Source organism: Mustela putorius, unplaced genomic scaffold, assembly GCF_011764305.1.
Source record: "Mustela putorius furo isolate JIRA1106 unplaced genomic scaffold, ASM1176430v1.1 tig00003858_pilon_pilon_pilon, whole genome shotgun sequence".
Lineage (NCBI taxonomy): Eukaryota > Metazoa > Chordata > Mammalia > Carnivora > Mustelidae > Mustela > Mustela putorius.
The window spans coordinates 22234955-22253889 of NW_025422010.1; the positions used below are offsets into that span (position 1 = coordinate 22234955).

General features: G+C 34.6%; 1 protein-coding gene across 2 annotated transcripts in view; it reads left to right on the forward strand.

The window, feature by feature from the left end:
• The window catches only part of TAF4B (TATA-box binding protein associated factor 4b), a 152066-nt gene that overhangs the window by 92357 nt on the left and 40774 nt on the right, over positions 1-18935 (forward strand). For both annotated transcript variants that reach the window (XM_045065472.1, XM_045065471.1), the window contains exon 14: positions 15169-15279. In XM_045065472.1, the coding sequence (XP_044921407.1) occupies positions 15169-15279 (111 nt within the window). The remainder of the gene's footprint in view (positions 1-15168; positions 15280-18935) is intronic.

Below are 18935 nucleotides of genomic sequence, written 5' to 3' on the forward strand. Positions count from 1 at the left end.
GCTAATTGTTATCACACTGGTATAAACTATAAAGCTTTTGTTAGTGATTTTTTGGTATTTGGTTCTCTGGGAAGTTTTCTTTGTTAGTTGTGAAAATTAGCACAGATTCCTTTCAGTTGCTCGATTTGAAATTGGCTTGCTTTCCTTTTCCAGGTGACTACGTACCTACCAAGCTGGTCATAGGAAATAGAGTAAAGACAGTACCTTAAATAAGTGCAGAACTCCAAGGAACTGTAGAGAAGTCGTAGGCTTTATTGATTTGGGAAATGTTTTAACAATGATGTTTGTCATATAAATATTAAATCATAACTCGAACCCCCAATACATAATTTTATAATCCATCGTGGTTTCAGTTGTTAGTAACTAGAGTTTTGATCTTGATCTTTTCTCCTGTGCATTTTCTTCTCTCTAATACTATTTTAGAGTCTATTCATTTCTTCTTTGCATTCTGGGTATAATGACATACTGTGTTAAATCAAGCAGGTTTTTATAAAGGTGTCTAATAATTTATTTTCATCCTTCCTATATACTTATTACAATTTTGTCATTCTTATTTGGCACTTAAAAAAATAGGCTGCCTGTGGGATTTGCCTCCAGTCTAGTCTCAGTCCATTGAAGTGGCTCCTGCTGCATACTGTTCTTATTGACCTGACAGGTTATCTGTCTGTTTGAAAACCTTATTGTTGTCAGGCTAAAATGTCTATGGATATCTCTATAATTCAGACATTTTAGTTTCAACTTTGGGGCTGTTCCCCCTGCCCTTTTTCGGTTTTTGCCTGGGGAAAAAAACACCCCACAATATTATAAGCATTTTCTCTCTGTTGTTAACTTTATGTTTTAAATATTGATATCTTTAAATTCTTATTTTAAAAAATTTTCCTAGATACTTTTCCTAAAATGTTAAGTACTGGCTTTCTTTCATTTTTACCACCTATTTTTGAAAGGTTTTAAATAGATTACTAATTGCCAAATTCTAACTTCAAACAAGTAGACACATCTTTGTTTAATGCAGCTGTAGACTTGTCGAAATATGTACCGTGTGTCCTAGATTATCATCTAGCCTTCAACATTTTCCTTTCTTACCACATCATCCAGAATTCTAAGGAGCAAGCTACCTGACCTTGTAGTTCATATATCCTGATTCCTTAAACATTTGTTGTATATACTGTGACCCTTATTTCCTTTTGAATATCTTCTTTCTCCTTTGGGAAATGTGAATTCAGCACATCTGTGCAGAGTGAGACAAAGAATTCATTTACTTCCTTTTAACCATTCCTAGCATTCCCACTTACATTTGTTATCAGACAATAGAAGAAAGAAAAAGAAATGCAAGACCTGTACCTTCTGGCACATTAGCTCCACAGTGCAACCTGCAGAAACTGGGCAAAAGAATAAGTATTAAATGATTAAAATGCATGACAGATTAGAAAACTTGTACCCTCAAGTATTTAGGACTTTTGCTTATAGAAAACATAGGACATAAAAAGTAGTATAATTCTCCACATACAAAGTATTATTGTGTAAGAAATAAAATACTGTATCATAAGGCTTGTTACTAATCAGAAAATATTTCATTATGAGAAAGACAAGATTATTAAATGGAATTTGTATAGGTATGGAGTCAATGAAATGTGAAAATTTAACTATTAAATTATAGCAGTTTGTATTTAAAGTTTTATGCTTGTTCTGCATGAGCCAAAACTCATGGAATACTGGGCAGGATGAAATGAAACTTGTCATTAAAAATATATTCTAGCAGTTCAATTAATTTAGTACGGAGAAGGCATTCTTAAAATGACAAATTGTGGAAAGCTTGTGTACATAGAGAAACAGACACAAATATTTCAAAGCATTGACAGTCTAGGACCATGGTTTTCAAACTCTGGTATACATGAGAATTATCTGGAGGGTCTGTTAAAACACAAACTGCTGGGCCCCATCCCTAGAGTTTTTGATACTGTAGATCTTGGTGAGGACTGAGAGTTTGCATTTTTAACAGGTATCCAGGTGATTTTTTATTGCTGCTGCTGTTCTGGAGATCATACTTGAAACCATTGGTCTAGGAGGGGAAGGAAGAGGACCTTTAAAATCCATCACTTTTTTTTTCCTTTTGATTAAATGGTCATAAAAAGTCAAACAAAATACTGTGGTTTGAGAATCTGAGAGTTGGCATCTTGAGCTGGCATAGTCCTATTACCATTCAATAAGTTCTCTCGTTTTTTCAGTGGATACTTTTCATAAGAGACATTTATTCGTTGTATCTCTTGATTGGTATACCTTGCATAGAAAAGATAATATTTTGTTTAGAGCGTCATCAGGAGGTTACATGCATTAATTTTGAAGTATTGGATTTGTATAGCTTGAGAAAAGTTCTGTCCTTTTGGTAGAAGAGGTACATATTATAAATGAAATAGCGCCAGACTAGAAGTCAAGAGTCTTCTGTTTTAGATCTAACCTGCAATTTTCTGCATCTCACTTTGGGGGAAAGTTACTTTACTCCTTTAGATTTACTCCCATTTCCTTCTACAGTCAGTCCTTGAACAACGCATGGGTTAGGGTCACTGATCCCCCTATGCAGTCAAAAATCCACATAAAACTTTTTTTAAGAATTTTTTTTAAGGTTTTAAGATTTTTTTTTTAAAGAGTTTATGTATTTGAGAAAGAGAGTGCACATGAGCAAGGGGAGGGGCAGAGGGGCAAGCTGAGCTCATTCAGCAGGAGCCCAATGTGGGGCTCAATCCCAGAACCCTGAGATCATGACCTGAGCAAAGTCAAACACTTAACCAACTGAGCCACCCAGGTGCCCCACACACAACTTTCAACTTTCCCCAAATGAATCTACTCACAATCCTCTGTTGATGGGAAACCTTACTGGTAACATAAAGAGTTGATTAAAACATAAGTTGTATATTCTGTATATTATGTACTGTATTTTCACACTAAAGTAAGCTAGAGAAAAGAAAAGTTAAGAAAATCATAAGGAAGAAAAAAATAGATTTACAGTAGTACACTGTATTGACAAATGTTACCTATAAGTGGACCACACAGTTCAAACCCATGTTGTTCAAGGAAAACTGTGAATGTAACAGTCCATGTTCTGCTTATGTTACAGAGCTATCATAATTTAGGGAAAGGTCAGGTATAAAAGGAAAAAATAATAACTTAAGAACATAAGCTTTAGAAACATTTAAGATAGATGCCATCTTACTCAAATACGTAAGCTTGAGATTGATCCAGGAACATGTTAGTTGTGTGTGTGTGTGTGTGTGTTTTATTTCAAGAAGACTGTAAAGAAGGTTGAAAAGAAAAAAAATGTAAGGGGAAGATGTAGGGGGAAGGAAGTTCTGTAATCTAATACAAATTGCATTTGTATTAAACAGTACGTAAATCAATTATAATGTTTAAGTCAAAGAAGAAAGTATCTAATTGAGATTATGTGGAACGTGTTATTTTCCTGAAAGGGATGGATTAGAAGGGCTGACTAGCAAGGCATTGGACTCTACGTTCTAGATTCCAAGTATTTCAGGTGTTCTGGACAGTGTCTTGACATAAGAACTAGTGTTATTGGGAGAAAAAAAATAATCAGACCATATATTGTTGGGTTTGGTGGAATGCCTGCCTAATAATTTTCTTTGAAAGTTTGAAAGGGATCTTGTGTTTCTATTGTGGTATCCCTGAATTTTAGATGAGGTGGGGGTAGTTATTTTTTTGTAACTTGCTTTGTTGGTTCCTTTGGTCTAGGATATACCCAGTAATACTATTTAGTATGATATTGTTTACTACTTTTGTGGTATGATAGTTTAGGAATTAACCTTGTTTTGCCCCCAGTAACTTGCAGTGATTTAGAAGTGATTATAAGCATTTTTGAGAATTTTAGAGTTTGGTCAATTAATCTTTACAAAACATATCTAAAATTCTGTTTAAATTTTTACTATTTAAAAAACATTTTTTGTTTGGTGGTAAGGTTTTATTGTTATTTTTATATACACTTAACATTAATTGTGAGTTCTAAGCAGGACATTATTCTTAATTCTTTGCTGAACTCAAAACCAGGTAATGTACCTTATTTCTCTTATTTTTTTTATATTCTTTCAAATATTACTATAGCATTAACTGTTTTCATTGCTCCTAATGTAGGTTTTGCTAGACAGCACACATAAGCTTTGGGAGACATTAACTTACCTCTCAACTTCGCCTTTGCTTTATACCTTACTATCACTTTCCAAAAGCTCATAGCAAGATCAGACTGAAGATGACAGCACTTCTTATTTTTGGATCATTTGTTATAAAGGACAGACAGCTCGGCTGTTGTCTTTTGTACTTGCAGTTTTTATATATATATATTTTTTAATGCCTTGCCTTCCTTAAGCACAAAAAAGAAACACATTTTTGAATTTCCCATAGTATCAGTATCACAATTATCTAAATAATTTAGTTCTTTCTGTTAATATGTCCCTGTATTTGTGGAGGAACTTGGCTGTAGAATACTTGATTTATTCATTCTTCAGCTCCTGTAATCCTGCCTAACGTTTTGGATTCTGTTTTCGTTAATTTTTATTTTTCCTTATCTTTTGTCCTTCAAAATTATGTACTTAGCATAAAGAAGTACCTCTGTTGAACTTTACTCTGAGAGGTTGTATGATCTTTAAGGTAATCTGTTAAGGTGTTTTGGACTTGATTAAAGTGACTATTACCATAGCTGTACTTAAAAATGAACAGACACAAGTACTAAACATCAGGAATAAAATAACCTTCAACTATTATTGCTCTATTGCTCTCTAAGATACCGACTTGAGTTTTAGGGGACCTCTGCTTGATATCAGAGAGACTGTGATAAGGGAAATGAAGGTTTCTGCCTTTTTCATTAGCCATAAGGAAAGAGTGAGGATACTCTTAAAAGAGAACCTGCCAAGCCTGTTAGGTCTTTTTGGACCAAAGTGTGTGCTGCTGGTGTAAGTGAACAAGCAGGCTTAAGTTTATGAAACAAAATGTAGTAGGAATATAGCTTAACTGAAACCTATTGTCAGAATTCTGGTTAAACCAGCTTTTAAAGGTTCCAGTTGATGGAGTAAAAACACTCCACACTGTCTCTTCCACTGAATGCAGCTATACAATTTGAACAGAATGCACAGAGAAGCTATTTGAAGACTTTGAAAAGTAAATAGTAAATAAGTTGGGGAAGAAGATGAGAATCCAAAATACCACTAAACCAGCAGTGTGGTTGCCATTGCTCTTTCACCTCCCCACTCCTATTCTTTCTGCTTACTATAGACATGAATACAATCACAGAAATGTGTGGCAAAGCAGAGTAACTAAAGTCCCAGCTTTCTGGCCAGAGGACAAAAAGAGGAGTGTGGGGAATAAAAAATTACTGGGAAGATTGTGGAATAGGGAGAGCTCAGGAAGGCAACTATGTATTATATTTTAAACTTCGGGGCTTGCTCTTGAGCTACACATTTGTCTTATGTGAATCTAATTCTAGTCAGCATACATAACACCTTTAAGAATGGAACAAACAGAGCCCTGCTAGGTCCTAGACTGACCACTGAGTAATACATATTTGGGACAGATTCAAGGAGCACAACAGAGGTTTTGAAAACTGAACTGATGTTGGAGCCTAAGCCCACAGAAGACACACTGGAATTTGTGGCCTAAATCTGGTGGCCTGTTTTGCATGCTAAAACAAAAATATCATACTCCAAAAGATTTAAAGAAGACCCGGAGTTTTACAACATAATATTTAAAATATTTAGGCTACTGTTTAAAATTATTTGGCTTGAAAACCCAGCCATAAATTTCTAAAATGTAAATTTTAGAACTAAAGATGACAGTAATCAAAATAAAACACTTGTTGGATGGGCTAGATACAAAAATAGATGAAAGAGGAAAGAGTCAATGAACTTGAAGATGGATGAATAGGATCTAATCTAAAGTAACAGAGGGGAAATGGATCAAAAGCAAAAATCAGAAAATTGGAGCCTCAGAGACATTGTCCTCAGGGCCAATGACCAAAGGTCTGGCATTAATGTTACTGAAGTTCTCAGAAGAGAAAGAGTAAAATGCTAAAAATTTATTTGAAAAAGAAATGGCTAACAATCCTCCAGATTTAGAGAGGGACAAACCTAAAGATTCTAGAAGCTCAGTAAACTCCAAACAGGATAATCACAGAAAAACTCAGGTTCAGTCACATCTCGTCTTAGAAAACAAAAGATAGAGAAAAAATTCTTGAAACTAGCCAGAGAAATGTACACTTTTCCAATAAGGGAACAGCAATTAAAATGATAGTACAGTTCTTATCAGAAACCATGGAGACCAAAAAGAAAGTAGCAACATGTTTTTAAAGTGCAGTAAGAAAAGAACTGTCAACCAACCCAGAATGCTATATCCTATGAAAATACCCTGTAGGAAGGAAAGTGAAATAAAGACATTGTCAGATGAAGGAATAAGAATAGAATCTGTTGCCAGCAGACCTGCTCTAAAAGAATTGTTTAGGGAGGTTGAAGTTCTTCAGAATGAAATGAAGTGATACCAAAGGGTAACTTTGAACATCAGGAATGAAGAAAGAGCAACAGAAATGGTATAATAGACTCATTTTCTGCTTTTGAGCTTTTTAAAATATTAAAAGCAAAAATTACTACATTTTCAGGAATTTTCTGTGTGTGTGTGTGTGTGTGTGTGTGTGTGTAAAGCAACTGTAACAAAATATAGAGTAAAAGGGACATCATAAGGTGTCTGTATGCCACTTGATATGGTAAAATATTGATTCTTAGTAGACTGAAAATTTAAGTAAGTGTATTGTAATCTCTAGAGCCACCACTAAAATAAAATTTAAAAAACTAAAGATATAGTTAAAAAAAAAAGATAAATTGAAATATTTAAAATGTTTGAATAATGCAAAAGAAGTAGGGAAAGGAAAAAAAATGAAAAATGGAACAAACAGGAAACAAATAATAAAATGGTAGACCTAAATCGAAACATGGCTGAGTCATTATATTAAGTGTAAATGGTCAAAATATACCAATTAAAAGAGAGAGATTGTCAGAATGGATTTGAAAACTCTGACTAACCTGTATCTCTCTACAAGAAACTCACTTCAAATGTAATGATGTAGATAGGTTAAAGTAAAATGATAGGGAAAAAAATGCTTATGTTAGATAAGAAAGATCTCAAATCAATAATTTAAGCTTTTGCCTTAAACTGGTTAAAGAAGAGCAATATACAACCAAATCCAGCAGAAGAAAAGAAATAATAAAAATAAAAGCAAAAATCAATGACTTCAACCAGCAGAAGAAAAAAATAGAGAAAATCAATAAAACCAAAAGCTGGTTCTTTGATCAGCAAAACCGATAAATTTCTAGTAAGACTGACAAAAAAAGAAGATATAAGTCACCAATATCAGGAAAAAAGATGGAAAATCACTGCAGACCCTGCAGATGTCGAAAGGATAAGTGACTACAATGAACAACTATGCAAGTAGTTTGACAGCTTAGATGAAATAACCAGTTTCAGGGTACATGGGTGGCTCAGTTGTTAAGCATCTGCCTTTGGCTCAGGTCATGATCCCAGGACCCTGGGATCAACCCCCACATTGGGCTTCCTGCTCAGCGGGAAGCCTGCTTCTCTCTCCCACTCCCCTGCTTGTGTTCCCTCTCTCACTATCCCTCTCTGTCAAATAAATAAATAAAATCTTTAAAAAAAACCAGTTTCTTGAAAAACACAAGCTATCAAAATTTAGCCGTGAAGTAGCTAACTACAGTAGTTCTATGATTATTAAATTAATTAAATTTATAGTTAAAACTTTTCACTAAAGAAATCTCCAGGCACAGATGATTTTACTTAGTGAATTCTCCCAAACATTTACAGATGAATTAATAATACCACATCTACACAATTTGTCAGAACACAAAAAAGAGTTAAAAATTCCTCCAGTTCATTTTATGAGACCAGCATTACCCTAATAAACCAGAAAGACATTACAAAATAGGAAAACTACATTTCCATATCCTTCATGAACATAGATGTAAACATTTTCAAAAAATATTAGTAAATCAAATCTAGTAATATATAAAAACAATATATCATGACCAAGTAGAGTTTACCCCAGGATTACAAAGCTGGATTAATAATATTCAAAAATCAGTGAATATGATCTACCATATTGATAGTCTAAGAAAGATCATGTCAATTAATGCAGAAATACATTAGATTTCAACATTATTAATAAGAATAACTCTCAAGAATCAAGGAATAGAAGGGACCTCCTCAGTTTGATAAAGGACAGCTATTTAAAACCTACAATTAATAGTATTCTTAATGGTGAAGTGACCAAATGTTTTCTTCCAAAGATTAGGAAAAAGGCAAAGATGTATACTTCCATCTCTGTTACTCTGTGTTATATTGCCTGTACAATAAAGCAAGAAAAAGAAAAGGCATATAGACTTTGGAGACAGAAAAATAGTGTGGGGTTTCTGTTCTCTTAACTATGTCTTTTATAGTGCAAACTTTTCTAATTTTTTTAAAAAAGATTTTATTTATTTATTTGACAGACGGAGATCATAAGTACGCAAAGAAGCAGGCAGAGAGAGAGGAAGAAGCAGGCTCCCCGCTGAGCAGAGAGCTTGATGAGAGGCTCCATCCCAGGACTCTGGGATCATGACCCAAGCCCGAAGGCAGAGGCTTTATCCCACTGAGCCACCCAGGCACCCCAAACTTTTCTAATTTATATCAAGTCTAATTTGTCAGGGTTTTTTTGTTTTTGTTTTTGTTTTTTTTAATGGACCTGCTTTGGGAGCCATATCTTAACTCTTTGCTAGGCCCTAAGTCACAAAGATTTTTTTTCTCTTATATTTTGAGTTAATTCTTGTATAAAGTGTGAGGTTTAATACCAAGATTATTTTTTCACATGTGATGTCCTGTTGCTCCAACATTTGTTGAAAACACTATGCTTTATGCTTTCTCGATTGAGTTGTTTTCCACCCTGGTCAAAAATCAATTAGCCATATTTATATGGATTTGTTTCTTGATTCTTTATTCTGTCTCATTATTCTGTGTGTCTGTTCCTTTATCAGTACCACATTATTTTAATAACTGTTGCCCTCTAGAAATAATTCCTAAAATCACATGGTGTAATTTTGTTCCTGTTTTTTTCAAAATTGATTTAGCTTTACTGGTTCCTTTGCCTTTTCGTATAAATTTGACTTCATTCATTCATTCATCCAGGTTTATTTATTTATTTGAAAGAGAGTGAGAGAGAGCATAAGCAGGGTAAAGGGGTACAGGGAAAGGGAGAAGCAGGCTCCCCACTGAGCAGGGAGCCCAAGGTAGGGCTTGATTCCAGGACCCCAGGATCATGACCTGAGCCAAAAGCAGATGCTTAACAACTGAGCCACCCAGTTACCCCTTATTTATTTTTTTGTAAGTGGTTTCCACTCCAAAATGGGGCTTGAACTCATAACCGTGAGATGAAGACCAGAGCTGAGATCAGGAGTGAGCTGCTTATCTAATCAAGCCACCCAGGTCCCTCCATAAAAATTTTAGAATCAGCTTATCCATATCTGTTTAAAAAAAATTATTGGAATTGTATTAAATATGCAAAAATTTGGGGGCACCTGGGTGGCTCAGTCAGCTACACATCTGCATTTTGGCTCAGGTCATGATCTCGTGGTCCTGGGATCAAGCCCTGCATCGGGGTCCCTGCTCACTGGGGAGCCTCCTTCTCCCTCTCCCACTACCCCTGTTTTGTTTTGTTTAAAGATTTTATTTATTTATTTATTTGACAGACAGAGATCACAAGTAGGCAGAGAGAGAGGAGGAAGCAGGCTCCCTGCTGAGCAGAGAACCCGACGTGGGGCTCGATCCCAGGACCCTGGAATCATGACCTGAGCTGAAGGCAGAGGCTTTAACCCACTGAACAACCCAGGCGCCCCTCCCACTACCCCTGTTTGTGTTCCCTCTCTCACTGTATCTCTCTCTCTCTCTCTCTGTCAAATAAATAAATAAATAAAATGTTTTTCAAAAATCTATTAAAATCTTGAGAAAATTGAAATGTTTACACTGTTGAGTCTTGTTGCAGTCCATGAACACATACATGTCTTTCCATTTGTGTTATATTTCTTTCATCTACCTTTTATGATTTATCACATACAAATATCCGTTAGTTTTAGGTTTATACCTAAGTTTCTAATTGTACCTTAATAGTATTTAGAAATGATTATTGGGTGCATTCACCTTGCATCTTGCAACCTTGCTAAATGCATTTGTTAGTCCTAGGAGGATTTTTGTTTTTGTTTTTATAGCTTACTTGAGGTTTTCTGTGTAGATAATCATGTCACTTTCAATCCTGTTTCTACCCACAAGCCTCTAACTTGGTGCCTGGCTGTCTTTACTGAACTCGACTTACATATCATCTTCCCCACTTGTGTATGCCAAATCTGCATTAATGCCTAGAATGTTCTTCTGGTTAAAAATGCCTAGTTTTTCTCTATTGTACTGACCAAGATACATTATTTTTATGAAAGTTTGTTGGAACATGGGGCAAACCAAAACTATGGTCAGTTTTAATTTTTGTTAAAGCTTTGCAAAATTTTACAATATTGTATGTGAGATTTCAGAAAAACAAAGTATAATTTGCAGAGTGGGAGAAAGTGTTTTACTACATAGGTGTGGAAAATTGATGACAGAGGTCAATTTAAAAACTTTTTATTTGTTGTAACTATGAGAAAAATGCAGATGCCATTTTTGTAACTATAAGAAAAATGCAGATGCCATTTTTCTCCAGGGAAAGATTTTAAAATATAGCTTGTTGTTTGATTTGTGCTGCTGGGTAGATTAACTAAAATTGTATTTTGTCATCTAGAATTTCCAGACTGTGACAGCATCAGATTCTAACACTAGATATATTCTGTTTAAAAGGCCAGCATCAACAAAAGACGATTTCTAACTCCTGAAAAGTTTTCTAGCAGTTTATATATAAGTGAGTCCACAATTTAAAAGATGAATTTCTGCCCTATAATTTGTGAAACAAGTGGAGAATTTTCTTTTTTTTTTTTAAGTTGTGTTTTCTTCCTTGCTAAAGACTTAGTTACCTATGGCTTTTTTTTTTTTTATCTTTCCTCTAATATTATAAAGTAATCTGAAAGTGATGTTTATTTTATGTCCTTGAGACTGCCTATTTCACCACAAATTATTTCCTATTTTTATCCCGTTCTTGTTTCAATAGGTTCAAAATTTTGTCAGTGCTCTTTTTTTTTTTTTTTTTTAAAGATTTTATTTATTTATTTTACAGAGAGAAATCACAAGTAGATGGAGAGGCAGGCAGAGAGAGAGAGAGAGGGAAGCAGGCTCCCTGCTGAGCAGAGAGCCCGATGCGGGGCTCGATCCCAGGACCCTGAGATCATGACCTGAGCCAAAGGCAGCGGCTTAACCCACTGAGCCACCCAGGCGTCCCTTGTCAGTGCTCTTTTTAAAAGAATATTTTCAGTATGTGTTTATGTGTGTGTGTCAAGTTCCTCAATAGGTTACTTTCAGTTGGCTATCTTGGAGCCTTCTTGTTTGAATATTTGTCTAGCAACCAGTGCCAGGTTCTTCCTTCCTTTCCCTCTATAGTAATAAGATTTTGAAGGTAATTGAACGTTCTTCCTCTTCTGGAGGATGTTAAGGATTCATGTAGTGATATTTCATTTCAACTTGGTTATTATTATTATTTTTTTAATGAATACCATTTGACACTCATCTGCCTTCATGAATGATACTCTGTTTCACGCATTTATTTTGCAGTATTAATGTCTTATTTGCCTTTTAATGGGGGATCTTTCATGTGTCTCACTATATAGTTTAGTATCCACATATTAAATAATTATGATTTGTAGATTTGGGCATTCTGGGTGAATTATGATAAAAACTACAGCAAAATAATTCTTTCAGTTTTTTAATTTTCATTTTAAAAACTTAAGAGAGCAAATGCTATTTTTCTTCTGAATTTCAAGCTTTTGTTTAAATTCAGGTTAACATATAGAGTAAAATTGGTATCAGGTATAGAATTTAGTGATTCATCACTTACATATAACACCCAGTACTCATCAAAACAGTCAAACTCCTTAATACCCATCACCCATTTAGCCTATCGCCCCCATCCACCTCCCCTCCATTACCTCTCGGTTTGTTCTCTAGTTAAGAGTCTCTTATGGTTTGTTTCCTTGTCTCTCTTTTTCTCTTCCCCTATATTCATCTGTTTTGTTTCTTAAATTCCACATAAGAGTGAAATTATATGGTATTTGACTATCTCTGACTGATGTATTTTTCTTAGCATAATACATTCTAGCTCCACCCATGTCACTGCAAATGGCAAGATTTCATTCTTTTTATGGCTGAGTAATACTCCATTACACACACACACACACACACACACACACTCAGACACACCCCTCCCATGTCATCTTTATTCATCATCAATGAATGGACATTAGGGCTCTTTTCATAGGTTATCTGTTGTTGATAATGCTGCTATAAACATTGGGATCCATGTGCTCCTTTGAATCTATTTTTTTGTATCCTTTGGGGAAATACATAGCAGTGCAACTGCTGGGTCGTACGGTAGTCCTATTTTTAACATTTTTTAAAAGAGATTTTATTATTTGAAAAAGAAAGAGAGCAAGTATGAGCAAGGGGGAGGGGGAAAGAAAGAAGAAAACTCCTGCTAAGCAGGGAGCCCAATGCAGGACTCGATCCCTGGACCTTAAGATCATGACTTGAGCCAAAGGCAGACGTTTAACTGACTGAGCCACCCAGGCAATCCTCTGTTTTTAAGTTTTTTAAATAACGTCTATGCTGTTTTCCAGAATGGCTGTACCAGCTTGTATTCGCACCAACAATGTAAGAGTGTTCCCCTTTTTCTACATTCTCGCCAACATCTGTTGTTTCCTGTGTTGTTAATTTTAGCCATTCTGACAGATGTGAGGTAGTATTTCCTTGTGGTTTTGATTTGTATTTCCCTGATGATGGCTTATGCTGAACATCTTTTCATGTGTCTGTTAGCCATCTCTGTATATTCTTAGGAAAAATGTTCATGTCTTCTGCCCATTTCTTAACTGGATTATTTATTTTGGGGGGGTGTTGAATTTAAGTTCTTTATAGATTTTGGATACTAACCCTTTATCAGATATGTCATTTGAAAATATTTTCTCCCATTTTATCAGTTACCTTTCAGTTTTATCGATTGTCTCCTTCGTTGTGCAGAAGCTTTTTTATCTTAATGAAGTCCTTCTAGCTCATTTTTGCTTTTGTTTTCCTTGCTTCCAGAGGCATATCTAGTAAGAAGTTATTATAGCCAAGGTCAAAAAGATTGCTACCTGTTTTCTCTAGAATTTTGATGGCTTTCTTTAGGTTCCTTTAGGAACCTTTAGGTTTTTCATCCATTTTGAATTTATTTTTGTGTATGATCTAAGAAAGTGGTTCGCTTTCATTATTCTGCATGTGGCTGTCCAGTTTCCCCAATACAAGTTGTTGAAGAGACATCTTTTTTCCATTGGATAATGTTTCCTTCTTTGTTAAAGGTTAACTGACCATATGCTTGTGGGTCCATTTCTGGGTTCTCTATTCTGTTCCATTGATCTGTGTGTCTGTTTTTGTGCCAGTACCATACTGTCTTAGTGATTACAGCTTTGCAATAGAGCTTGACATCCAGAATTGTGATGCTACCAGCTTTCATTTTCTTTTTCGATGTTCCTTTGGCTATTCGGGCTCTTTCCTGGTTCCATACAGATTTTAGGATTGTTTGTCCTCTGTGAGAAAAGTTGGTGGTATTTTGATAGGGATTGCATTGAATGTATAGATTGCTCTAGGTAACAGAGACATTTTAACAATATTTGCTCTTCCGATCCATGAGCATGAAATTTGTGTCTTCCTCAGTTTCTTTCATGAGTGTTTTCTGAGTATAGATTCTTTGCCTCTTAGGTTAGGTTTATTCCTAGGTATCTTATGGTTTTTGGTGCAGTTGTAGATGGCATTGACTCCTTAATTTCTCTTTCTTCTGTCTCAGTATATAGAAATAAAACTGATTTCTATGCATTGGCTCTATATTCTGCCACTTTGCTGAATTCCTGAATGAGTTGTAGCAATTTGGGGGCAGAGTCTTTTGGGTTTTTTACTAGATTGTCATGTCATCTGTGAATAGTGAAAGTTTTACTTCTTTCTTGCCAGTTTGGATGCATTTTATTTCTTTTTATTGTGTGATTGCTGAGGCTAGGACTTCCAGTGCTATGTTACATAACAATGGTGACAGTAGACAGTAGACATCCCTGTCTTGTTTCTGACTCTAGAGGAAAAATTCTCAGTTTTTCCCCATTGAGAATGATATTAACTGTGAGTTTTTCTCATATAAGGCTTTTTGATATTGAGATATGTTCCCTTTATCCCTACTTTGCTGAGGAGTACTTTCAATTTTTGGCATGAAGATAAATATAGAATAAATCCATGTGAAAGTGTGATATGTAGGAAGGGTTTGTAACAAGAATACTTGGCTCTGAGTTCTGTTTCTACTACTTATTATTTATGTGACCTTTAGGAAGTTTTCCTAAGCTCTTAGAGCATGTCTTCCTTGGTTAAAAAAAAAAAAAAAGGATGAATACATGTATAATTTTCATATCCTATTATAGTAATTAATATATCCTTTTCAATGTGGTTGTGAGAGTTAAATGAGTTAATTTTTAACAAGGTAGTTTGTAAATCATATAACAGAACTGTTCCCTATAACACACAAAAACTGTCCTTATTTTCAAGTAATTTTCTTTTAATCTGGAGAAGTTGACTATGGTTTGGTTAATATCTCTCCAATTTGCTGTTCAATTTATTTTTCAGGCATTTCTTCCCTGTGGTTAAAGTAAGAAAAGATTAAGCTCTAGATGCCTTTCTTTTCTTGTTTTTCTTCTATTCTATACTTCTTTTTTACCTAATTTCTATCTCTTCTATTTATAGATTGAGGACTAAAGATTATGTTGGAGTAAAGGCATTAGGAAATGATGTGCTCTTGGTTATTAGGGGAATCTGATATTTATTTTGTACTATAACTTATTTGGTGAAGAACACAGAAGTAGGCTTAGTGATCAGTTTCTTTCCTCCTCTTAGCATGATTGTGTGTAAACATTGTTTTTTTTCTTTTATTTCATCTTCTAGTTACAACAGTTGGAGCTTGCACAGATACAGCATAGAGATGCTAACCTCACAGCTCTTGCTGCTATTGGACCAAGAAAGAAGAGACCACTAGAATCTGGGTCTGGAAGTGAGGTATTGAAGTAATGTTTGTTATTTTATTTTTCATGTCAAGAAAGCAAGCCAAAAGGAAGCAAACACGTGTAGATAATTTACCCTATCTAGCACACTAGTGCTGCCAAATGCTTGTTAAAACTCTGCCTGTTTTACAAAATCTTAATTTTTCCTGGTTTTTTGGATATATATCACCTTGAACTTTACTCCTGCTGATCACTTATTTTATACTTCCTCCTGTCTCCCATCTTTAGTCCACTGTCTCAATTTTTTATTTCTGTACATTCTTTTCAGTGACTTACGTAATTCTGTTTCTGCTGTATATCTAAATCTAGCTCATCTCTTAAGATCAGATCTGCCCTCTTTATTTCCTGCATGAACGAACCACTATTCATTTCCTCATTGACTTCTTCTTGTCTTAATGCATAATGTGTTTGCATGGCAAATTAGTCTCTGTTCCACATAGGATGCATATTTTTTCTTTGTAAGATTTTAAACATTTTGAGCAAGACTATAATCCTATTCATTTGTATTCCCCCACAGAACCAGGCACTTATATCTCATTAAAAATTGTTAATTGTTTGACTCGCACCAAGGAAGGATCTTACTTACGTCTTTAGAACAAATATTTGATGTAATGGTGCATTTATCGATCAGTCATCAGGACGAGATAGAGGTACAGTAAGGGCCCCAAGATAGGATCAGCAGTAAGAGTGTCACGGCTCATCTGTTTTGCTTGAGACAAGCTCCTTCCTCCCTAGCACTGACCCTGAACACAGACAGTTCTTAAATGAATGACAATCATCTAGGTAGAAAAAGGATTTAAAACATCAGTTATTTTTCATTATAAATGTAGTAAACATAATGTGTTCACATGCCCCCCACCAAAAATCACAGTATAAAAAAATGTTTGCAAAATAAATGTTTCCTTCTCACAGATTTCTGGTTCCCCATCTCCTGCCCAACCAGACATATACATTATTAAGATTTTGAAATAGCCATCCAAAAATTTGTCATGAATATGGACATGTATCTCATGGGTGTTCATAAATCAATGTTTGATTTTGTTTACTTAAATATGTTCAAACTAGAGTTCTTGTTCTGCCCTTGATGTTTTTCTTTTTTCCTGGATCTTTTTCCACAATCTCCCTCATTGACCTCCATAATTTTTAAAGATATAGGACATTACTATGTTTAGATAAACACAATTTATCAACTTATCCTTTAATGGAAATTTAGGCTTTTTTGCAGAACGTTCTTATACTGACATTGTTATGTTTGTCCAATGTAACTATAGGCTAAATTCTAAAAATGGAATTCCTGGTTTAAAGGCTGTGCATGGTAGGAATAACTTTTTATTAAAATCGAAATGCACAGTGATAGAGTAGTATAATGAATCTCCATATACCTACCACCCTGTTATACCTATTATCAATTTATTCCCAGTCTTTATTTATATCTGCACCACCTCCCTCAGGTAAGTTTTTTGTCTTTCAGGTTACTTTATTTTATCTTATTTTCTTTTATTTTTAGAGATTTTTTAAATTTATTCGAGAGAGAGAGCAAGCAAGAGAGAGCACAAGCAGGGTGAAAGGCAGAGGGAGAAGCACACTTCCTGCTGAGCAGGGAGCCCGATGTGGGACGTGATCCCATGACTCCCCAGTCGTCAGAGATTTTTAAGTGTCTTTTTCTTTTCTTCTATGTTTGAATCTGAGAAAGGTCCCAGGTTAAGGGTCAGGGGAAAATGTACTTTTGGTGTTCAAACAGATAAACCCAGTTTATATGATTTATTTATTGGCATTAAAATGTAAAATTATTAACTTGTAAGTCTCAGATACATCCTTAGATATAGATATATTGAATAATCTGTTTGCTTGGTGCTTTTTTAGTTTTGAGAATTTTCCCCTGTATTTCTTGGACTTCAAGTTTAGGTAGTTGTCAAATTTTACTGTAATATATAACAGCCAGTACTTGAAGTAATACTAACTTAAATTGAAAATATCCATTTTAATGAGTTAATGATGTTTTAGTATTTATGTAGATCCTTATTTTGAAATTAGCTAAAGACTACTTTCATTTTTGTTGATTTCTATTTGTAGTGTTTTTAACTTTAAAAGCAATTTTCTTTTAAAAATGTGAAACAAGAGAAGACCATATTGTATGTTCTTCTGATATTTATTGCTGATGTGTTTGCCCTTCCAGTAACTTAAATAGCATCAATTGGGATTGTTTGTTTGTTTGTTTTAAAGATTTTATTTATGTGAGAGAGAGCATAGGGGAGAGCATGGTGAGAGAGCATGGGCAAGAGAGAGCACGAGCAAGGGAGAGAGGGAGAGGCAAAAGACTCCTTGCAGAGTTGGAGCCAGACATAGGGCCCAATCCCAGGACCCTCGGAATATGACCCAAGCTGAAGGCAGATGCTTAACTGACTGAGCCACCAGGCTCCCTAATCGGGGTTATTTAAAACCCTTTATTCATTTGTTTTACTCCCTCACAAATAACACAAAAATGACTTATGAAACATTTATATTTTTAATATTCTATACCTTGGAAGCTGAGGCTTTCCTTTTTGTCTTTCTTTATAGATGGGAACCTGAAATCTTACCTGTTAGTTTTAAATTAATAAATAAAATAAAAGTAAATAAATCTTATTCTAATAAGAATAAGCATATAATTCCAGAGGGGAGTGAGTCTGGTTCTTTAAAGAGCAACTTCTTAATTCAAATGCAATTGTTTTGTCCACTAAAAATTCAGAAAACTAAGCTTACTACCTTTGTACTTATAGATTACCATTTTTTGATAATAAATCAACAATAATAATAAACTTGGAGAAATTAGTTTTAGACTTTTGTCCTTTAGTATTTTTTCTTATGTAAAATAAAGGGAAAATGCCTCTTACCCTTAAAAGGTCTTTCTATTTGTGCAACTTATATATTAAACTGGCCTCTAATAGATTTATATTTGATACTCTCAGAAGTCTTGAAAAAGTTGAATAGCATCAGCTGCTGTCTCCTTGTACTACCATAGCAAAAAGCAACAAGTACCAAATACATTTTGGATCAAATATTTGTACCATAAACCTATTTACATTAAGAAGAAAAGAAAATTGTTAAATTTTACTACTTGGGAGTATTTGAATTTGTCCTTAATTTACAGCTCTGATTTGATTTACATATATATTAACTTTTAAATTAATAACAGGCTGTACAGATACTTATACAGTAAATTAGGACCTACTTTAAGATATAGAGTGTTTGCATATTTTTTTAAATTAAATTTTTTTTTAAGATTTTATTTATTTATTTGTCAGAGAGAGAGGAGCAAGAGTGAGCACAGGCAGACAGAGGCAGAGGGAGAAGCAGGCTCCCCGCCAAGCAAGGAGCCCGATGCGGGACTCCATCCCAGGACGCTGGGATCATGACCTGAGCTGAAGGCAGCTGCTTAACCAACTGAGCCACCCAGGCATCCCCATATTTTTATTATTTATGTATATTGTTTAGGTGATCTGTTTGTGGTCCTTGGGAATATTAAAACATAGAATAACTTTATTTCCTGTGTTAATTTTAGGTACTTGGGCTAGAAAGGATCTTTTTTCCTACTAGCAATATTTTCAGATAAAGTTCATGTAGCTTATTAATCATCCAACATTCATAATGATATTTCTTAATTTTTGTTTA